The sequence below is a fragment of the Barbus barbus genome (genome assembly GCF_936440315.1).
Source record: "Barbus barbus genome assembly, chromosome: 12".
Taxonomy (NCBI): Eukaryota; Metazoa; Chordata; class Actinopteri; order Cypriniformes; family Cyprinidae; genus Barbus; species Barbus barbus.
In genome coordinates, this window is record NC_136740.1 from 20,458,235 (window position 1) to 20,482,262 (window position 24,028).

General features: G+C 36.3%; 1 protein-coding gene across 2 annotated transcripts in view; it reads right to left on the reverse strand.

Annotated features, from left to right (window-relative positions):
* Positions 1-23,684, reverse strand: part of LOC306878260 (maestro heat-like repeat-containing protein family member 1) — a 37,652-nt gene extending 13,968 nt beyond the window's left edge. Inside the window, exons 1-23 of one of the 2 annotated variants that reach the window (XM_079430494.1) lie at positions 23,433-23,684; positions 22,602-22,702; positions 16,355-16,500; positions 14,882-15,013; positions 14,194-14,356; positions 13,754-13,852; positions 13,173-13,324; positions 12,631-12,771; positions 12,262-12,354; positions 11,615-11,693; positions 10,701-10,814; positions 10,469-10,542; positions 9,246-9,368; positions 8,760-8,867; positions 4,748-4,892; positions 4,235-4,278; positions 3,277-3,418; positions 2,636-2,688; positions 2,341-2,448; positions 1,896-2,015; positions 1,177-1,299; positions 805-951; positions 14-40 (exon numbers count right to left, since the gene is read on the reverse strand). In XM_079430494.1, the coding sequence (XP_079286620.1) occupies positions 14-40; positions 805-951; positions 1,177-1,299; positions 1,896-2,015; positions 2,341-2,448; positions 2,636-2,688; positions 3,277-3,418; positions 4,235-4,278; positions 4,748-4,892; positions 8,760-8,867; positions 9,246-9,368; positions 10,469-10,542; positions 10,701-10,814; positions 11,615-11,693; positions 12,262-12,354; positions 12,631-12,771; positions 13,173-13,324; positions 13,754-13,852; positions 14,194-14,356; positions 14,882-15,013; positions 16,355-16,500; positions 22,602-22,632 (2,364 nt within the window). In that variant the 5' untranslated portion in view covers positions 22,633-22,702; positions 23,433-23,684. The remainder of the gene's footprint in view (positions 1-13; positions 41-804; positions 952-1,176; positions 1,300-1,895; positions 2,016-2,340; positions 2,449-2,635; positions 2,689-3,276; positions 3,419-4,234; positions 4,279-4,747; positions 4,893-8,759; positions 8,868-9,245; positions 9,369-10,468; positions 10,543-10,700; positions 10,815-11,614; positions 11,694-12,261; positions 12,355-12,630; positions 12,772-13,172; positions 13,325-13,753; positions 13,853-14,193; positions 14,357-14,881; positions 15,014-16,354; positions 16,501-22,601; positions 22,703-23,432) is intronic. The other variant, XM_079430495.1, reaches the window with a different exon arrangement.
* Between the last annotated feature and the right edge of the window lie 344 nt (positions 23,685-24,028).

The following is a 24,028-nucleotide window of genomic DNA, read 5'->3' on the forward strand; positions in this document are numbered from 1 at the left end:
CTTCCCACGGTACCTTGGTCTCTACTTTAATTCCCAGAACCTGTGCAACAATAAAAGTAATGATGCAATGTAATTCACAAACATTAAAGATCATCCTTTTTATTTAACAACAGAATGGACTATAAGAATGATGAATTAAGTGACCCTTCAGATACTGTTTGTATATATAAAACATCCCAGTTTTTTATTTAAATTGGACTGCAGAATGTTAAAACAAAATGAGTTACATGGTTCCCTAACAGTGAAATTATTTTAAACCGCACAATTACATTATGAATATTGATGAGGTATGATTCAGCACTCAAAGAGAATTAATGATCCTTGTCGTTAAAAATCATTTAGATCAAACTGTCATAACTGCAACCAACTGAATCCTGTCAACAATATACTAGGACATTCAAAGGACTTGTTTCGCAAAACACCTCACAGCAGTAACACATTTTTCTTTTTTGTGCCTCACTGCTGTAACAAACAATGGGAAATGATTAATGTATTAATTCTGATCAAATAAATGAGCTGTTCATCTAACATAATAGAATGTCTACGGAGGCATGAAATTTTTCATTTTTCCAAAAAACCTCCACCAAACATCTACAAGTTGAGTCATCAATATTTGTGGTCTATTTTTCTCAGAAGAGAGAGCATACATTTTAAAAGTGTAAATCTGCTAAAAGTTTTTGTCAACTTTATGAGTACACTAACATGTGACAACTGACTAAAAAGACTAAAAACTATAAATTTGACTTCAAAGGAATAAATAAAAATTAGAATTTAGAAATACGAGTTTAGAATACTGCTTTGTACCTTGGTGTTGAAGTTCTTGGAGATGTTGTGGAGAATGTCACTATCGATGCGAGTGAGGAGCTTATCTTCTGGAGCATGCAACGCAACATAGCCATAACACAAAATGAGAGTGCTCTTCATTTTCTCCAGATCAACATCGTTTTTATCCTGAATGACAAAAAAGTGACACACAACAAGATAAATGTGTAAAATATAGTCTCTGAAGAACTGCGCACTGTTACATTTTACAATTGCTATTAAAAACATATAACATAGTAAAACAATCATTTCAAACCAAATTCAAATGTGACAGTTTTTAAATAAATCTAATTTGGGAAATAAAAAGATGTTTTAATTTGCATCACGTGAGAAATACAATGAAGCTCGGCCTACTTTGAGAAGACCAAATATCCCTGAGGCTTTCCTGAAGGCGTCAGACTTCCCAAACTCCTCCAGTTTTTCCAGAGTGCCATCGAGATGACTGCTGGCACACAGCCCGATTCCCATGGCAACACCCTGCACACCAATTACTGCCGGTTTACTTTCCTTATTCTTAATTAGCGGCTTTTAAATAACTGCAAAAACCTCAGATATCCAAACTGTGGAACATCTGAATCCATTTTGTACCAATCTATGATTAGAAATGATCTGATATGTGTTCTCTTGTAACACTAGGCAGTAGAATAATGACCTAAATTTGGGGACAGGAATGGATAAGAATGGCCAAATGGTCATCCGCCAATGGACTACTATATTTTCCAGAAGTCACGTTTTTATCATCTGAAACATGCTGCTATTTACTTATATAAAATTAAATTATTATATTTCCTGAAAGAGAAATATTTGACTTATTTTCTGTAAAAATACTGTAGTCAATTTGCAACTAGATTTAAATTGTTTTTGAATATTTGATTTTTCTTCACTTTTTTGTGGCAGTGTGGTTAAAGTGATGAATTAAGAGACCTAATTCCCCAGAGAAGGTTTTAGTGTGCTGTCAGCATGCGGTGCCTTCAGCAAGCTGTTTGACTGTCAACACAGTAAACTCTCTCTGCGAAGTTATGCCTCTTATTTCAGAAGTTAGACGTGAACTAATAAGTGCTCAAGTGGCATACCGTTCTTTCGATTGCATCATTGTGACGAGTGCTGACCAAGATCTCCTGCAGCTGTTTCTTGACCAGTTCTTTATTATAGCACTGCTGGAGAATCACACCGATACACCTATACAAAAAACTCTGAGAAAGACAAAGAACGAAGAGTTTATCTCAAGAACCCAGGAAATAAAGTTAAATTGACACTTTTTCTTTAGGTGAACTCCATGGGAGATTTATTATGTAGGCAATCATTTTTAAAAAAGCAGAGAACAATTGTCTTGAATTGCTGTTTTAAACATATTTGCTTATATAGTTATTTTACAAATGATTGCTTAATGGCAACAGCTGCAACTGCAATGATGAAAATCTAATAAAGCCTAAATCTATAGGACTAAGAATGCTTCTTTTCTGAAATAATAAATCTGGTTTATAATACAAAGAGGCACAAATAGATTTCCAAACCAACCTTCTCCTCCAAAGTGTTGTTGTAGGTAGGAAGGTATCGTGTGGCTTCAGCTGCAAGTTGACCAGTCCACTGGCTGTCCTCAATGGCTGCCAGAGTTTTAGACAGGAGCTTGACCACAATCAGAAAGCAATGTCTGATTAATCAGCATTAACTTTGGCCATTACGACGTTTGCATCTTTTCAAGGCTTAACTTTCACTAATTCTTCTAGATATAGATACAATTTATTCCTATAGATTTCCTATAAAATTTTTAATAACACAAGCCTCAACAGCCATTATTAATATTACTACAGACCTGAAGTAAAGTTTCTTCCCACTTCTTTTTATCCAGAGAATCTTCTGTGGATTCTGGTTAGAAGACAGAGACAAAATTCAGTCAGAGATGCATTCAAACCACACTCTGGAAAAAGTCACAGATAATGAGAAACCCAATATAACTTTTTAAAGCTATACCGTGTAACAATCTTGGAAGAGTCGTTGAATGTGAAATATGATTTGTCATATTTAAAAATGATTTTGGCTGCGTCTTAGAAACATCTGGTTGTCTTGTGAGTCTCTAAGGACAGGTGTTTGTGGTTTTGGAAGACAAATGAGAGGTTTCACTGAAACCTCACCATAGCAGATGAGCTCTCGTTCGACTAAAAACTAACAGAGCGAATCTTGAGAACCTGTAAAGTATCAGTTACTAGACTATATAAGGTAACAAGTCCTTTAATGTCAGTAAATTTACCTGCTTCATTGAAATATCACAGCAAGTTAAATTAGACAGAGCTCATGTCCAAAATCAGTTTTGAGATGGCTGGACCTTTGGAATCATAGTGAAACATTGAAATGTGTAGCTGGATGTTATGACCAATAGGTGGCGTGGTCTGGTAGCCTGATAAAGAAAAGCTCTGTACCTAATCCACTACATCACTGTTGTATATTTTAACAAACCTTCAAGATAATTGACCAGCTTTGGAATCTCGTTTTCCCACAGAGGCTCAGCTTTAGGGTGAATGTTAGGGCTGATTGCGTGAAGCAGACTTAGAGAGGGAGCACCATGTCCCCTGCATTGAAACGGGAACGCAGCATTCACCTGAGGAAAATGTAACATTAATATTAGATGTTTTAAGGTCTGCACTAAGCATAGACTAAATGACATCATGATTCAAAAAGAGTGTATGAGGAGAAAAAGAGATAAAAAAAATAGTTTGTCTTCAACGAATGGATGACAAAAGAATCAATAAAACTGCAGCAGACTAAAATCTAGATTTTAAAAAAACTAAATGGATACTTTTACCTTGAAATCAATATTTGTGTTTAGGAATATTATACGATTAGAAATAGTTTAGGGTTGGTAGGATTTTTTAAATGTTTTCTTATGCTCACCAAAACTGCATTTATTTGAACAAAAAAATCTTTTGACCGATTTCACCAAAAAAATCTAAATTTTGTCATCACTCACTAGCATGTCGGTCTTATGCTGAACACAAAAGAAGATATTTTGAAGCATTTAAGAACCAAACGTTGTTGGTCCCCATTGACTTTCCATAGTAGGGAAAAAAACAATATGGAAGCCAATGTTTGATTACCAGCATTCTTCAAAATATCTTCTTTTATGGACAACATAAGACAGAATCTCATACAGGTTTGGAACGACATGTGGGTGAGTAAATGATGACAACATTTTTATTTTTGGGTCAACTATCCCTATTTCTTTGCAAATATAATCTTGCTGACCTCAAACTTTTGAACATTAGTGTATGAAAGTAGCACTGGTATCTTGTAATAGGGAACAGTGAAATATCCACCGTAGCAATTATTCAAAAATAATTGATTTACTCTGTCCTCAGTTTCATTTAGTGAGTAAGGTAAAATCTAATTAAAAAAACAGTGGGAATTTGACACTTACCCAGAGCCTTATCATCAGGATATATTGTGAGGGAAGACTAGAGCCTGCGGTAAGAAGGAAGAAACAGAGTAAGACAGAGAGAGGGGGAGGGCAGATGAGTGTAACCCATTAGTGAAGCCCATGATCCAAAAGCATTACAATTAACGAATAAATAATCACTGAACCTGGGACTTATTTGTCCTACTAGAGTTCAGTTTAATCACTGTCAGCGTAAGAAACAATTAGCCTCTATCCCAAAAACTTTATTCAGTTGATAAATACCACTTTTCATTTGACTAATTAGAAACAGACTCAACAGGCAAAGCAAACGACTTGCAATGAAAACAAAACGTCTGCAAGTGCAATTTAGATTCAGGCCAACGACGGAAAAAAAGGTTCAATAACTGCTGCTGGATTTGCCACACTGCCAAAAAGACAGAAAGTGTGATTCCAGGGTGTCTTTAGGTCAGACAGTGGAAAAGCTCTTAGTCTGAGTCTAGGCTCATCAGTGACATCATGTGTGTGCGTCCACACCTTTTGCGTTGAAATCGATGATGAAGTTGGGTTCTTGTGCTGTTCGTTTCTTGTTGGCCAGCAGAATTAAACTCTTGCACAAGGGAGTAGTAGCGTTGGAGTACTGATTTGGGGTCAGGTAACAAAGCAACATCGGCCACAGAACCTACATAGGAAATAACATCATTTCAGATGTACAGTAATTACATTAAGTAAACCCAAGAGATACATAGAGGTAGGCAGTCTTCTTGGTCAATTTAAGACAAAGTCATCCCATCAGGGCCACACTTATTACACTAAAATAATACAATAAACATTCATTAAACCGTGTAATTTGAAACAAGCATGACACAGGGAAATCTGGGAATGTCAATTTACGTTTTTTTTTTTTTTCTCACTTTAAATTATAAAATGACTTTCCTTATTCACTTGCAAAAACTGCAAATTTAACAGTATTTTACCTAAATTAGTACAGTTTTAGTACATTTCCACTGTATATAGTAAGAAGTTACTGTTAATTAATAGTTTTTTTCTGTAACATTTTATTCTTTTTACAGTTAAAATTGTTTTTTAGTGGAATTTTCACATTTTCCTTTATTTATAAATATTTTAAAGTCGATCGATAGATCTAAAATAAAAAAATAAATTTTCTGTGAAGCTGCTTTGCAACAATTTGTATTGAAAAAAGCTCTATACAAATAAACGTGATTTAAACTGAATAAATCCCACAAACCATAAATCCATATTCACAAATCTCAAAAGTCTAAACTCAGTGCTTTAAAACAACATGTTAATAAGATAGACACAACAAAAGTCTAAATATAGTCTGGCTATATGTTCATCTGACATTTTCCTGGTTATCATTCAAATGTGTTTTGGCGGAGGGAATGGAGACAATCTCATCGGCACATAAACTGTCTTCGTCTGTTAGCTAAGGAGAGATCCCTGTCAACAGCCTGCTGTTGATGTTGGGAGGCTCACAGGAAAAAAAGATCTAATATTTCTCTAGACACTCTCTCTTACTAGCGGCAATGCTGGGCTGGGGCTGCTGACTTTGGCTGTGAAGATGATGGACTGTGCTGAATGACTGCAAAGCCCATCTCTCACTATGTAAGAGTTTCATTGAGTTGTCTTTAGGATAAGAAGACGCATTGCAGATGTGCATGTGTCTGATTTAGTGGTAGCAGGACTGTCAACTAGGGGTGTGCGATATTGAAAAGAAATGATATCTCGATATTTATTTATTTTTTTCGATAACGATAATTAAGACGATATTTTGCAGAGTGTGTTATTGTGCTGATATCTGACTACCTTGGACAGCTGCAATTTTTGATATTCTTCATATTCTGTGTGGTCAGTTCACATCAGTGATTAATTAATATTTTCATTTAAGTTTAAATTGATTTTTACCTTTAATAAAGCTATACATCTTTTGAGTCAAATTGTTACATTTAATCAGTCAATTAAGATAATACACATTTAGGCTCTTACCAAACAAATAAAACCAGTATCATCAAAATTATGTTTAAAAAAATGTTTAATGCAGCTCAGAGGGACATGGAGTGCTTTAACCAGTTAGAAATGCATAATTTTTTGACATTTTAAACACAAAACATTGAATACTGATATGTAAAATTATTTTAAAAATGAAAAGACTTTAAATGTGATATTAAAACCATGAGTAGGTGGCAGAAAGTCACTGTTAATAAGTGAGTCATTGCGACTGAACCGAATCATTTAACGGTTGATTCATTCAGGAACGAAGCACTATGTCATGTTGCTCAGAGACGCAAAACATTAGGGCTGTAACGTCCCAGTCGATTAGTCGATTAATTGGTCGATACGGTCTGGTTCGACCAAAAATCTGATTGGTCGATTTTTTGCCGCGCTCATTTCATCAGTTTGGCCGCGCTCATTTCATCAGGTGGAAAGCACTAATTGCTAATGGGGGTATTTTCAGAGCACCCCTGTTTCACAGGTAACAGTCTGTTTTCAGAACACCCCCATTGTTTTCACTTTTTTTGGATTAGCCCAACCCACTGGAGAAGAGAGACAGATAAGTAGGCTTTAGAAGGTTTGATGCTGAATATTATTTATTTAATAATAAGCTAGTGTCAATAAAACAAGAAGCTGTCTCCTTCCAAAGAACCAGTGCTAATTTCGTTAACGAAGAGGACGATGAAAAATATTCGTTAACGAACCTTTTTTCTGTGACTAAGACGAGAAGTTGACGAGATAAAATTAATATCTGATGATAAAAACTATGACGAAATGTATGCGCGTCTTCGTTAACGAGACGAGACGGGACTAAAATGTTATTTGAGGACTACCGGACATTCAAAATACATAGGCTAAGTTGACTGTCTTGTCTTTTAAAATGTGCGTCCCTGTCACTGGATCGCAATCAGATGAGGGGCGTTTGTATATCTAGTCACAGTATGGCAGCCGCAGTGGGCGGATACGCTACCAAAACGCAAACTAGCGATCTGAAACAATGGCCTCAGCAACTGAATGGTTATAGGGATAGGGTGACCAGACATCCCGTTTTTCCCAGGAGTCACAATTCGTTGTTGATTAACTTAAAGTTAGTGAAGGCGCGATAGGCGGAATCACTCTGATAGAAGTGCTCCACTTTCTCAGTTCTCACACAGCGCGCGATCAGTTCTCACAATATTGCGCAATTGCGCTGTGCCCACTGTTTGTGTTAGTTTTGAGCCTAAGATGCTTTATTTTTCAGTTATGCACTTTATTTGGTTTCTGCTCTTGTTTGTTTAATAAATATTATTTTTTTATTAAAGTGGACGCGCCTTTTGTGTTTATTAAGAGTAAAAGCTTTAAGTCTATTCGTGTCTCAGCCGCGAAGCTGAGCTCTTATGTTCAGCCTCGCTCTGTGCGAGCTGCGCAGAGCGGCTGAAATGATAGTGTCTGACAGTTATACTTATAACATATGACAAAAATAATTTTCTAAATTATGTTGCACATTCCTCAAAAGTTCTTGTGATATCACTAGTTGACAACATAGTACTGTTTTCAGAAATCACAGGCTATGATATTGCGCAGGTGCACGTGATGCACCGCTGTCAGAGACGACAGACTCGTGTGTCAGACTCATTTCAGTGCAAAATAATTAGGTCAAAAACGATTTAATATACTCCAAATAGCCTATTAGTTTTTTATGTTTATTTATAATTAATTTAGGCAGACAACAAGGCTACCAAGTACTGAGCACAGTGTGTATCTAATTAATGTAACGTACGTTTTTTTTTTCTCCACAACGTCATTTTTAGTCGATTTTTAGTCGAAAGTTTCAGGACTTCAGTCGACCAAGATTTTCTTTGGTTGATTACAGCCCTACAAAACATGTTGTGCTGTAGCTGTTTGGAATAATTTTTTGTTGCCGAAATGGAGTAAAAACAGGCAATATGGTGTCTGAAACGTAAGTCTCTTAATATTAACTTATTGTTTATTGAACTGTTGTATAAAATCAATATCACATTTGTAAATCATGCTTATTTTTTAAGAAAAAACTGCATGAAACGTAAATATATACATTTTCTGCCCCCATATCTTGAGTTTTAAGATCATTCTTAATGCATTTTAACAGACTGAATCATGCAGTGAAAGAACACTCTAAATGCGCACGCGCACTGTTTCGCCCGCTTCATCACCAAGTAGGCAATATTGTCAAATTGCACATCGTTAAAACAACAATTACGATATTATCGCACACCCCTAATGTCAACACCACAGACACTGGTTCTCCCTAATACACTTGCAAAAATTAACCATGGTTTTATTATAGTAAAAGTGAGGCAACCATGTATTTTTGGTGGATTGATTACCAAAATACCATGGTTAAACTAAAAGTTCACTTGACAAATGACATGCAATTACGGTCAATCCTAATGCTGCACAACAGTAACGGAATAAAACAGAACAAAGGTGAGCACTGCACATTTTGAAAGCCGAACCATGTCTTAAAGCATCAAGATGAGGAAGGTGCACGCATACATGTACTCGTCTGTATACTCACATCAGTCAGGCGGCCCACTGTGGTGGTGAAAAGATGCAATGTGTTATCACACATGCTACACAGAGCCTCATTAGTCACTTCCTCTGGGTCTGGAGGTCGCTGTCCTTGCTGTGTGAATATTAACAATTTATTAATGTATTGTATCACACTGCCTAGCATAACTAGGGCTAGGCTAAAGCCAATAACAGAATAACAATGCAAAGCTAACTAACGTAAATATTTAAAAACTGAGGTATGCACTGAAATATTGCTCTGCATGGAACTATGAACTGAATTAAAAAAGCTTCCCGAATTGATATCAAACAAATCGACTATAGACAATCTTGCAATGAAATGTATGGGAAATCAAGTAAGGAGATTTGGAACTTAAAGATAAGTTAAAATATGATCAGCGAGCAGGAAGTTGATTTGCAGCTACAGTCATGTGACACTACTGATCGGGAGTAAGATAAAAAAAATGTGTTAATGAGTAACGGTTGTTTGTACATGGTAAGTGTTTGGGAGAGCACAGTGCTGAATGATGAAACGGACAAGCAGGTCTCCTCCCTCTAGCTCTAGGTAACCATGATGAGCCATTGCACTGATCACCTGCACCACTCTCTTCTTCACCTGCACAGGCAAACACTAGCATTAAAACCTTTCTGAGCACACCAGTATGAGTTTTACATGATAATAAAAAAATAGATCATATACATTTATATAACTTTGGGTACTTGTATGTACAAGATGTTGAATGTCATATTTTGCGTAAATTTTATCTGTTTACCCTTGTCTGACTTTTACCATAAAATATTTTAAGATGACAATATAATCAAAGAGTGAAACCAAATATTTATTCTGTGAAAATTCTGAAACTTTGCTACAAAAAGTACCACAGTTGTCATTTTCAATTGTCTCAGGCAATTGTCCAAACTGTCCAACACCAAATGACAAAACAAGATATTAGTGTACTTGATTACACGGGTGTCAGTGAAGAACACTTGAGATTATACATGTGAGATGCGTGAAGAAAACTAAGAAAAAAATTGATAAAAACACTTGTGAACAGAACATGTCATTTCAAATTATGCAAGTGTGAATTTAATTGTATTAATTTACACCACATAACCCTACCAAACACAATCCATTACTTGAGATGTGGTGACAATGCAGAATAAGTGTTAATAGCCATGTTTCCATCCACCTTTTTCCATCATCAGAATTATTTAGTAATCACCTCCCATTATTGTCTCACACGATTGCATTCCCAAACATCAAGAACCGGAATTATTGTTATTGCGTTTCGTCTGGCACAAATCATTTATTATGTAGGAATAAAGAGCCACAGGCTTCCCCAGTTGCAGCATCTTTCATTTATATAACTGATACTTTGCATCAGTTTCCCAGAAAGTGACGATTTTGTTTTTTTTTTGAAGACACGGGATGGAAACAGTTCTTTATTTGCAATGTTTTATGCAATATTCTAATTTTGTGCATAAGTCAAAGTCACAACTTTGGATGGAAACATAGCCCATGTCAAATCCTCCTATGATGTATGTACATTCACTGTTGGACATTTTAGTTAGCCAAATTAAATAAACTAGTGAAATTGTGAAAAATGTATTTTAAGGGAGTTTATTTTCTAAAGGTCTGCAGGACAAAAAGTGCCCAAAGTAAATGAAACACCCATATTTTGTCCCTTATCACATAGAAAGGATATATTTATGTACCTTATTACTGTGGTCAACCAGAGGTTGCCTGATGCTGGCTAGAATTAGGAGCCTCTTGCTTTCCATAATGGAGGCTTGAACAGACAGAGCACAGTTTTAAAAATACAGCTCTTTAAATGACAATGGCAGCAAAACATTCTGATCTTTTCATAGCCAGGTATGACAATCTGGATAAGAGTGTCTGGCAGAGGAAGAAATCATTGACGTATTTGACTGCATGTTTAAAACTCACTGGATGAGTTGATGAGGTGTCTGAGAACAGCCAGCGAGCCCATTCTGTTCCTTTCGTTACTGTTCTCCAACCTCTGGAGAACAAACACCATCAGACGGTCCGGGAACGTGTTAGCTGGGGCCAAAAACAGCAAAATATAGATGTGAAAATTAATGCAATTTGTCAAGTTTACACTCAATGTTCTGTTCAAGTTGACAGTGTTCTGTGCCAATAAATGAACCACCAAAATCTGTGTATAAATGCATACATTAGTCAATGGTTTCTGGTTTTAACGCCTGGTAAATGATCCATTGTATAAATAGCCCATATAAAGGCAGCTACATTACCTAAACCAGCAACTCTCAACAGGTTTTGTTTTAGGACCCAAGTTGAACATTAATTGGTTAAAACCTGGGTAAATTGTTAAAAAAAAATAAATGTAACTAAATTGATTTATTTATTGAATTAGATTTAAGAAGTAATTTTTCTAATTTATATATTTTATGCATTAGATGTCTAGCACTAACACCAAATCTTTTCACAGTTGAAACACCCGCTCATGATTGAAACATCATGATTGACACGCATTCACAGAAAACACTTAACAGCTCCTGGACTCCTTGCATTTGCTTGATAAAAAGCAAAAGCAAGAGGAGGTTGATCCAGCTGGTGTGTGCCACCTCAAATCAGCACCGAGCACAACTGTATGATAACATCTCACTGATTGGAGGAGCCTGCTGGTCTGACACTTTAACTTAATCTCCGCTCAGATTTCATCAGCACATGACAAAGATATTGCTACAGCAGTCAGCTGACTGAAAACACAACATTTGTTTGAGTTCATGTCCACATGGCTAGTCCAGAAAATAGATTTCAATCGATGTTTATATTTGCATGCACCTTAAAATGAAGAAAAGGGATTAACCAAGACCCACCAAGGATAGTAAAACATCGCAGCACCTCGTTGTGATTTTTCACAGTTGGAGGGTTGCTGAAATCCATAGGTGAGCATATCTGAAAGGAAAAATAAATATAAATTTACTGACAATGAGGACTTGAAAACTGTCAACTCAAAATAACTTATTTTAAGTTTATAAAAAATACAAGTTTTATATGTGCTTTATTTGTTTTAGTAACTGACAGCTGCCCAGTAATACAAATTAGTATCTAATAACTGAGAAAACTGGAATTTCAAAGGAAAAAAGCAGTGATACGGTATGAATGCAATTAACTAATCTAAATGAAAATTATCAAAATTAATTAAACTGGCAAGAAGCTGTTAATTTCGAAAGGAAATAACTCATTTTAATAAAAATGCTCAAATTGCAAAACGAATGGTTTAAAATAAATATTAGTTGTAATTAGTTGTGTAGTAATCTGATTTTTTTTGTGAATAATTTCTACTGTGTTAAACGGCCCTGGACCGTTTTAAGGCTCAACTTCAAACCTGTTCTACCAAAATTAAAACATGATTACAAGTTGTGCAGGGGATTTAGAAGAAGTATGTAAAATGCCTTTGTCATCATGACTTATGAATACGAAAAAGTGGTGCACATAAAGAGTGAATGAAAGAAACACTGACCTGCTGGTGCAGAACGACTAAGAGACTGTCAATCTGTGTCTCCAGCACTCTGCTGCCCATATTCACAGAGGCCTCCAGGACCTGACACAAGCTCTAAACAAACACAAACAGAATTTGACTACATTAGGCAGTACAGAGCCCTGAAATTTCTCATAGATTGGTCATAAAATCTGATCTGACTATGAAAGTCGCAGCAGGCTGCTTAAATAATGCAAAAACAATTATACATTTCCATGTCTTTATTGAACACAATATGAAAACAGTCCAGAGTGGGGGGGAATGCATGTGAACTTGGATTGAATAACTGGTTGACCAATTAGCTTCCACCAAACATTTCCTGTAACTGTGAAATGGTGAAGAGGGCTATACCTTGCTGATGATATAGTGTTCTGAATTCTTCTTGTAGAGGCCCAGTATAGTGGGAAGGAGTTTGGGAAGCTGTTCTTCCAGTTTATCATGTGCCATCAGGTGACTCATTGACCCAAGAGCCTCTGCAACAGTCAGACGCAGCTGCAGAAAGACACACACAAGAACAATTTCAACATTCACAATAGAGAAAATAACAGAATAATAACAGAAAAAAAAAAACAGACTGAGAAAAATTTCAAATGATTAGTGACCAAGAAGTATTTTAAATAGAACATACGATTTTTAATCTTTTCTGGCTGCAATAATGTAATGTGTGAAGGCAAAATTACTACATACAATTCAATCTTCAGCATTTACAAAGAAATCCACCTCTCTAAAAGTAGTAGATTTAGTTCACAAGCTCACATGTTTTTTGTTTTTTTTAACCTGCTTCAATTCCAAAGAAAACTGAATTGAACCCAGTTGGCGCACATTCATGTCCCTCTTTAGTCTCAAAGTGAGTTAGCTGTAATTGGATGTGTGCTCCATCTCATTGAGTGTACCTTGGACTCTCTGCTCTGGATCCAGCTGCTGAACAGGATGTCATAAGCTGAGTAAATCTCACTAGAGAAGGTATCTTTACGCACAGTAGGGTCCGGAGCTTTGTCCAGGTTGGCCAGGTATTCTAGAATGCTCTCGCTGAAGCGACAGAGAGCTGAGAAGAAATGTTAAGAGAGGAGAAGCCACGTCACTACAAACATTTAACACTAATCAAAGCATTTCATATAAGTAAAAGACAATATACAGTCGTTTTTTAAAGAAATTATTACTCAGCAACGATTCATCACAATGATAAAAAGTGACAGAAAAAAGTTTTACGTTGTCACAAAAAAAAATTATATTTCAAATAAATGCCCTTTTAAACTATTCACTGAAGAATCACCTGCACCACTCTTCATTGAACGGCTGCTGAAAATTCAGCTTTGCCAAAGGAATAAATTAAATTTTAAAATATATTAAAATAGATTATTTGATCAAATAAATGGAGGCCTAAGAGAGCATAAGTGACTTTTTTTCTTAAAAATCATTCATTTAACTGATGCAGAAAATGTACCACTTTATGCAGATCTATAACTGAACTTACCAGACGAGAAGACCCATTTCATGTTGTCTTGTTTGGTCATGCTCAGCATGGGTAACATGGTCCCCATTATAGCATTGAGAAAAGGCACCATACCGTATACTGTGTGGACAGAGGTCAAACATATCAAAACAGGTCAAAAACTTAACCAAAAGAAGAACACAGGGCTTAAACAAAGCCATTTTATTTTATTATTAATGTAATTTCCCTAAATTTCAGTGAAATGAGGAACAGAAACAGTAATGATCAACTGTCAAATGCACAAAGCATGACCTAACATCAAAGGTTGCAGCAGGTCTGTAACCGTAACTTCTATTTCATTTCATAAAGTTAAAATGTGTATTGACATTAAATACAATTAAAGTCCAACTTTATGGATACAGAAAGGCGTAACTAGAGAAACCTCTAAATAAATTTCAGGAGTTCTGATTAAAGATACGTACCATTTGAGTCAGAGAGATTGGCTAGGGTTTGGACCACAAAAAAGTGAGGCAAAACTCCCGGCTGGAACTTGCCGAGTATCTCCTCCATGATGTCATTAATATATTTGTTTCCCACGGCAACCAGAATATTACTAGCTGCTTGCTGCCATTCTGGGACAACCTCCTATACAGAGTGGACAATTCGTTTTACGGTACATGTTTAAATACAAAAATCATCACTGTATAATTTGTGTAGCATATTAAATACACAAACAATAAATAGCTAACTAATAAAAGTAATGCTTCATGTTACTAAACTTCTTCAGATGTCACATAACTATTTTTCCAAATTGTAATTTAAAAAGCAAGAGACTCAAAATAGAGCCAGTTCTTTATAGTTTTAATGCAAGTGTTCAAACATTTAGCGTCAGTAAGACTTTTAACATGTTTTTTAAAAAGTCTCAAACACTCACCAAGTCTGCTTTAGTTTAATCAAAATTATAATAAAAACAGTAATATTGTGAAATATTATATTCATTTAAAATAACTTTTGCCCTATATATTTAGAATGTATTGCTGGAATGGAGAAGCTGAATTTTCAGCAGCCATTACTCCAGTCTTCAGCTGATCCGTCATAATCATTCTAATATAAAGTATTAATCTTACTGACCCCAAACTTTAGAACAGTAGTGTAAGTCAGCTGTCCCACCTTTGATTTGGTCATCTCTTCTGATGCTAGCTGTATGGCACTCTTGATCTTGGGGTAACTGATGTCATCAATCCTGCTCTTCACCACCAATTCAATGGTTTGCAAGATCACCACTCTGTGCCCGACCACCAGCTACAGAGGACAAAGAAAACCTGCAAGTAAACTCGTGCACAGGTAAAGAAGTACACTATGAAAGACATGCTAACCATAATTCCAAATTTATCACAGGCTCATACACCCTATATTTTATATAAAATAAAGTAGGTCAACTATTAAAACTTCAGCCAAATCAGAGGCAAAAATCACAGAAACACAGTCCTGTCTGTGAGCAGTGGCTTTCCCCTGCAACACTAGGCATTACAAATCGATAAAAGGAAGAGCTCTGGTTACAGATAAGAGGTTTATTACAGATGAGATTGAAGTGTTTCCTTTTTAAAGAAACATGCACTAAATAATCTTCTTTTCCCTTCTGTTTAGGAAATTACAATTTTGACCTCTCGGAAGGAAATTCTGCGTACAAATAAAGGAATCACATGTTTGTAAAATAGAGCATAAACTACTTAATGTGACTTGCTGAATTACAACACAAATGTTTCAAAAACAACACGTGCTTGGGGACATTAGCAAGAAGAGATGAAATACTGCCTCTGCTTCCTGTTAGCTGGCCAACAAACTCAGTCAGGAACATACTGTTAAGAGCACTTCAATGTCATAATAGCCCAGCCATTATTACAAACATCTGCTCAAGAAATGTACTTTCTTATAATAGACTAGCATAGAAAAGTTCCTTGATTTAAAGACATTGTTAGTCTATTTGTATAACACTGTATAATACGGTTGACATCTATTACCCTACCAAAGTTCAAAGTTATCTTTTTATGTTTTTGAAAAATGTCTCACCAAGGCAGAATTTGTTTGATTAAATACAGAAAAAAAAAATATTGTGAAATATTAAAATTAATACATTTTTAAAAATGTACTCGCACCAAACCTAATCAAAATCTACAGAGACAAGACTGATTTCATGATGTCTTCTAATATTTGATGCTTTTCATGTCATAAAAGCCATATAAAATCCATGATATTCAGCAATAATCTACATAACCATTAGAGGAAAGTAGGAGTGTAACGGTACGCGTATCGGTTCATGGGCAAATTCCAAATAGAAGTGATCATCCCTATCCCCTAGTGGGGGATAGGGATGATCGGGAACATCCCAGCTGAAGATAATGAGGAAATTACATTGCTCCCTTTGCCAAGTGCATTCCAAATGACTATATAATGGCACGCACGTGCCCTGCTCACTCCAAAGTCCCCACTCCCAAGGGGATAGGGATGATCACTTCCATTTGAAATTTGCCCGTGAACCGTTCGGTATACGATACTCGTACCGTTACACCCCTAGAGGAAAACACACAAAACCTTGAAAAACCTTCTCAAAACAAGATGTTTCAAGGAAACGCTTTGGCTGACCTTTGGATGTTTGAGCAGGTAGTCCTGGCACATAGACAGGACTTTATCAGGCTGCTGGTTCCCCAGTGTCAAGATGGATTTCCTGACCTGTTCCTGCACCACTGGATCCCTGTCATTGGCAGCATCCAAAAGAGCCAGGGTCACCTCTGATTGGATAAAACAAACACATGAATTTATGCACAGAACGTGATGGAGATAGGTATGAATTGCTGATATATGTTCACTGGTACTGGTACATATTTTCTAATTTAATATTTAAAATGTAATTTATTCCTGTGATGGCAAAGTTGAATTTTCAGCAGCCATTACTCCAGTCTTCAGTGTCACATGATCCTTCAGAAATCATTCTGATATGCTGATTTGCTCAAGAAATATTTCTTATTATCCATGTTGAAAACAGTAGTGCTGCCTGATATTTTTGTTGAAACTGATTTTTAAAACATTTTTTTGCAGGATTCTCTGTTGAATAGAAAGTTCATTTATATCAAATAGAAATCTTTTGTAACATTTTAAACGTCTTTACTAAAAATGCACTTTTGATTGAATGACTGCATTCTTGCTGAATAAATGTATTATCTTTACAAACTTTTGCACAGAAATGTATACAAGAAGAAGAGCTTTCCTATCGTTTTGTTAATGTGTGTTTCTCAAAGGACCAATTGACCTAAAATCATTTTATTGGTTTTAGTACTATGTGGTAAATCTAGACAGAACACTCCAACACAAACACATTTTCAACACCAAAAACTGCTGTTTCTTGCCTACTCAAAAACAACTCTTTAATGAGTGGGTGGTCAATTAATCATTGGGAATAGTGTAATTAACTCTAGTTGGTCACAAGCTCTGCACTGAGGACATGATTGATGCATATGACTCACTCCTGCTCCTAAACTCACAATACAGACAGTACAACGTAAGGAGGAAGATATGCAATGCAGAATATCTTAAGACAGACTTTGCAACATCTGGACATTTTAACCACACTTAATCTTCACATATAGACTCATCTGATTAGATTATTCTAATCTACCTACAGCGCACTGAGTAAACGAGTTGCCTAAACATACTCATTGGGCAATTAGCTTCAGATCCAACCTAAAGAACAGTGTTGAAAGACACTAATGGGATAAGAGAAACCCATGACTCTGTACAGTGTGACTAGATTCATGTGGGAGTCCATTTTAAATTAAAAACAGGTGCTTTTGTTTCGCACCTAGATATGCCCTTTCGGCATCAACAAGTGACATTAAGAAATGTACAGATATAGATCTGGGCAAATATTGATTAATAACATTAAATACATTAATATTTAATAGTTGAGCGTTAACAATTCTTAAAATATTTAAAAAGACATTAATACTTGTATTTAGCAGGGATGAACCAAACTGATCAAAAGTGACAGTAAAAAAATATATATATATATTTTACAAAAAATTTATATTTCAAATATACTTTTAAGCTTTCAATCCACAAAAGAAACTTGGGGGGGGGGGGGGGGGGGTCACAGACACCACAAAAAAATATTAAGCAGAATAACTGCTTTCATAATCAGCATATTAGAGTGATTTCTGAAGGCCCATGTGTGTAGTAAATGGAGAAAATTCAGCTTTGCCATCACAGGAATAAATTATTTAAAAATATATTAAAATAGAAAACAGTTCATTTAAATTGTAATAATATTTCTTATTTACTGTTTTTACTATAATTTTGATTAAATAAATGCAGAGCATTAAATACTTTTTTCAAAAACATTAATCCCAAACCTTTGAATGGTAGTAGATTATCGAGAAATCTGATGGTAATATGAAATGAAGCAACATATATTGTGAGGAATGTAGTACACTTTTAATTTGACAATTACATTTCCAATTAGGGGTCGACCGATTATCGGCCTGGCCGATTATTGGCACCGATATTAAGCATTTTTATGATAATCGGCATCGGTCATTTTCAAAACCGATGTGCCGATAAAATGATTGAATTTTGAAACGCGCTATTTGGCTCTGATGCAGCCTGTCAGAACTCACCACTCTGTGGCCTAGAGCAGTCTCCGCCCACCGCGCATCTGATTTGTTGAGAGTCAGGAGTCCGACCAATCAACGTGGAAGACTAAAGGCGCTCTCACACCGAAAGCGCTTGCTAACTGGTGCTGCTTCATCACGCATCAGTTATCTCTCAAAGGCAGCAGCAGACGTTGCACAAGTTGCAATAAATTACAATCCACTACACTGAAGTTGTAAAAACCTCAATATTATCTATTTATGGTTTCCGAGATGGGGGAAACGCAGGGGGAATCGCGGAATCCAGTCATATAAATAGCATTTACTGTATAACGCGGAGTCACGGAATTAGTCATTAGGAACATTAGGAAGTTTGGATGAATTAATCAAAAGTAGGTCAGTACACTTAAATCGACTCACAATATGGACGCTCTGTAAACATTAAGCTGCAAAAAGGCTATTTAAATATGAATTCTGCATGTTCGGCGTGTCTCTGTATGTGAATGGCACAGACGCGCGGTTTTGACACACACACACACACACACACACTGAAGTGCGCGACGCTCGCGGTGTTTTCCGCATCTGCCATGTCACTAAATGAGGACATAAATATATGAACATCATCCCCAGAACTGCTCTGAGTTACTTCATGAGCATTTGACTGTTTCGTTTGAGTAAAACGATCGTCATATCATAAATAGGCTACAGAAACTTCAGAGGTCCTCATGGCAACCCGTCAAAATAAAAGTTCGGTTTATTTACTAATACTACTACAATTATTACAACTTTTGTTTAAAAGAACAATCACACAATACGCTATTTCTTCCATGATTTAATTTTAATAGTAAACCCATTTGTTTGCCAAATTTGAGTTTAACTCTCATTTGATTAAAAGATAAATTAAATTAATGTTTTATGCCTTCATTTGCACTGCACTGTAAATGAAAACTAATGGAAATTACTGTCACATAGGCCAAGATTAAGATACTGTCACATAGGCCAAGATTAGGATGACGGAAATTGGGACATTTCAATAGGCTATTGAACCAAGTAAGCCTATAACAGGCTATTAGTGTTATAGTTTCATTAAAATAGTTGCGGTCTTTTCTTCGCAACTTCTACAATGGAGCTATGAAGACAATTAAATTATTTACACTTATTATATACATTGCGCTTTTTAAATTAATCAATTGATAAAAAGTAAGTAAAGTAAAGTCGTGACGTATTGTCAAGTATGGTGACTCATACTGTGACCCATATATATATATATATATATTTTTTTTTTTATTTTTTTTTTTTTTTTTATTAAGGAAAGCAGCATAACCTGAGGTAAACAGCAAAGATAACAAGCTTCTCAAAACGAAAACAAAAAGAAAAGTAAAACTAAACTGGCTGTAGCTGACAGGACTTGCATGTTTTTTCTACAAGAATACCCCCACGTTCACCTTCTCTGGTTTAAGAAGCGGTCTTTTACTTTAGTTTGAAAACAAATCCATCCGTTGCGTGCGCTCCATCCGCGACGCGCACCTTCACGCTCGTGCTGACGCTGCGAGTATAAACCAGGTTCTACCCACTAAGCGCTCATGCTGAAAGCACCTCTCTTCACGTGATCAGTGAAATCTGACTCCTGCTATAATGTGCTGCGGCTGGCAGCGCGCGCTGTATGAAGCAGACGCTTTGGAGTAGCGCAGACCTGGCACTCGTACAAATGCGACCACGTCAAATTTTAACTCGCAAACAATTACCATTTTGGTCGCAGTCTAGAGCCCTGTCATGTTAAATTTAATCTTCGTATTACAACAATAAAAAACATTTTATTTATAAAAAGCTTTAGCAGCAACACTAATATTAGCAGTAAGCAAAATTAACATAGAAAGTCTAATGTTTTCAAATGGAGAAAAAGGAAAGGAGTCATAACTTCATTTTTAACTACAGTTTTAGTAGGTTTATAAGCTGTTTAATAGGATAAAGAGTGAAGAATAATTCACTGGATAATGTTAATTCACGGAATAATATTCTCTGGAATATTGGAATATAACAAGCATTGTATTTTATTGCATTTCTCAACTGGCATGCTCTAAATTATGCTGCTGACAGCGCGGTTTATCTATACATTTACACAGAACTATAGGCTACTCAAACTGCGATCGATCGCGGAGATAATAAATAATTAATTTCCATAGAGTTGTATTAATTTAGATGTTTATAAACGAAATAATGGTTATATAGTAAGTGTTAATACAATTTAGGGTGCTTCAAAAAAGTGAATCTTGTTAAAAGTTACATGCGGTGTCCGAGCTGGAGCATTTCTTGAGCATCAACAGCTGAGTGAACTGCATGAAAGCGGCTTCACGAGACTAATGATGAGCATATAGACAACAGAGAGAGAATTACATTCAATGCTTTTCTTTCCAACATGCAATCATTCATGGCTGTATTATTTAATTCATGCAAAGTTACGTCTTTATTGGGAGAGGAGTTGACGGATTATCTATGTGACTCCGACTTCACGAGACTAATAGACCACAGAGAGAATTAAATTCAGCGCTTTTATTTCCACCATGTGCTAATTCATGGCTGTGTTATTTCAGGCAAAGCTATAGCCTATCTTTATAGGGACAGGGCTTGACAGAGTATCTTATTTATCATATTTCTTAGAGCCAAGTTGCATTTAAACTATATATCAGGCATTTATGTAATACATCTAATTTGTGCATTAATGCCTGTAATATTAAATAGTTTACTAACTACAGCAAATCAAGTACCTGCACGCCGTTGCTGTCTTGTCTCCCCTCAGATGCGCTGCAATTGCGATCCTGCGCACAATTCTGAAAACGTCCACAAGATGGCGGTGTTTATCGGGGAATCCGATATTACAAAACCGATATTCGATTATGAAAAAATGCTTAAATATCGGGAAAATATCGGTAAATCGATATATCGGTCGATCTCTACGTTTAACCCATCCAAGTGCACACACACAGCAGTGAATAGTGAACAAATGCACACACACACACACCGTGAACACACACCCGGAGCAGTGGGCAGCCATGCTGCAGCGCCCGGGGAGCAATTGGGGGTTCGGTGCCTTGCTCAAGGGCACCTCAGTCGTGGTACTGAGGGTGGAGAGAGCGCTGGACATTCACTCCCCCCACCTACAATGCCGGCCGGGGACTCGAACCCGCAACCTTTCGATTACGAGTCCGACTCTCTGACCATTAGGCCACGACTTCCCCCCCAAATGATGTGCATTAGATGATGAATTGAATAGTCCCCTCTTGTAGGTAATGATTTAGTCAACCGAAAATAATTAATGAAGAATTATGAGAGGTTATGCTATTACACATACATTTCTAACATGTAAATTATTGAAGCCAAATACTTACATTTCCCAAGCTGCTTAGCTTTAGTATTTAGTATTCATAGGCTTAATCATGAAGCATACAGTGGCCCCACTTTTAACTCTCTCTTTATATATGACCCTTATTGTAGATGGATGCATGGGGGAAGACAAGAGTAAGAAGTGCAACCAACACTAGGGAAGGCCATTTTTGTCAGAACCCTTGTTATTCTTAATTTTGACATTCATTTTAATTTTTACACCAGACATATATATATATCGGTTCAATATATTGGTTATCGGTATCGGCATCGGCCCTGAAAAACACATATTGGTCGACCCCTATTTCCAATTACTATGAATTTTTTAAATTGGTGGATGTAAATGAAGATAACTAAATTTAGTTATTTCTTGTGTTTATTATATTTAACTTTTTTCTACTGTTGTAGTTCATACAGTACACTCATCATTTTGAATCTACTTGCCAAAATGTACTGTTTGCCTAAAATTATTGATCCCCCTAATTGAAAAAAAAACACACCTTTTTAAGCACGTTCAAAGCAAATACACAAATGCTGAGCTGTATATTGAATATACAGAGCTGAAAAATACAGAGATATTTTTTTTTCAATTACAATGCCCTGCCTTAGTCAAAACAGGCCAGCTATACATAGATCTAAAATGCACTACAAGTAACTGGTTTTGCTTTAGTAAGTTACACACAGAGGCACTGGAGATGAAAACCAAGTCAATGTTTAACACAAAGCATTCAAGATATTATAACTCTACACAAGCAGTGTCACAAGATCACGTTTACAAGTGCTTGTGTGTAAGTGTGTGGAGTAACAGATTCGTTGACATGAAGTAGCCTACATTAGTGGTCAAAGTGGATAAGAGTGTTACTCACGCTCTACATCAGTCTCCTCTATTACGCCCATAATGAGGCTAGCAGCAGAGATGCTATTAGGTATGCATCTGGTGGTCCAGTATCCCTCAAAAGAGTCCACTCTAAAGATATAAACCAACAACATCAGAGATGAACCAATAATCAGTTTGACCACTATATTGGCCATTATATTTTGGATATATAATTAATTTATTCAACAACATTATGGCTTGTTATTAGTATCAACATTATAGTAGTATAAATATTCATAATGCATATTTAATTGTTGCATTCTAAAGATTATTTATCATTGTCAAAAATACAAAACAATGTGTTGTACATATTCAAATGTGTTGTGCATATAAGTATAAGTCATAGAAATTCTCTCAAGCTACACATAGTATCTAAACCTTAGTCAGCGGCCTAGACAGACAACAATACGGGCATGAAATTCAAGTGCACCTATGATTCCTAAATATGCTGTCTAGGTAGACAGCACAAAAGGTTTTGAGTCGCAGCCCGACACAGCGTTCCATGTGATTAGGCAAATGGCACAGATAAAGCACAATCATGTAATATGCACTGAAAACGGGACGTGTCGAGATATTGACACACATTATTTTTTTTGTTCTCGTTGTTCAGCTAACATTGTAGGTCACTTCCACAGTCGTTGGTATTTCAGGTTTTATGTCAACTTCCTCAAAGCCACAGCGACTTATTAAACTATAATGACAGCGTTTGCATTACACTTGCGTTAGCTGTTATGCCGTCAAGGCGGCTGCAATACGAAACGTTTAATATGATTTTACAACAACGTCAAATGTCTAAAGATGCACAATGTGTCAATATTACCTTTCCCCTCGTCTGTCTGTTTGTTTGGCTCGCTCGCCCTCAGGCTATTCACTCGACTTCCCTTTTCTCAGATGCATCGAACAGTTACTAGTCAGCGAAGGACCTGCTCTAAATCCAGTAAGCGGTTCTGATCCTGAACTTAACCGTATGATTGATTACTTGGCTGATGGGGTTGATGGTCTCATACATGGTACCTTAGGTAAACACGCCTAATCACGTGCTTCTGCTCAGGAGGAACGCATCAGAGTGGGCGTGGTCTGTCACGCAGTCCTCCAAACACCAACGAAGAAGAAACAGTGTGCAAATCAACCTACTTAATTATTCATATGTGGCCATTTGGAACAGATACATGTCCATGTATCTACCACGTTGTATAAAAAACATATATATAATTTAATGTTTATTAATGTATATTTTCTTTAGTTCCTCTAAAGAACAGGGGTAGGCAACGTCGGTCCTGGAGTGCTGCTGTGCTGCAGAGTTTAGCTCCAACCCTAATCAAACACCTGAACAAGCTAATCAAGGTCTTCAGAATTACTAGGGCTACATGCAGGTGAGGTTTTTTTCAGGGTTGGAGCTAAACTCTGCAGGACATC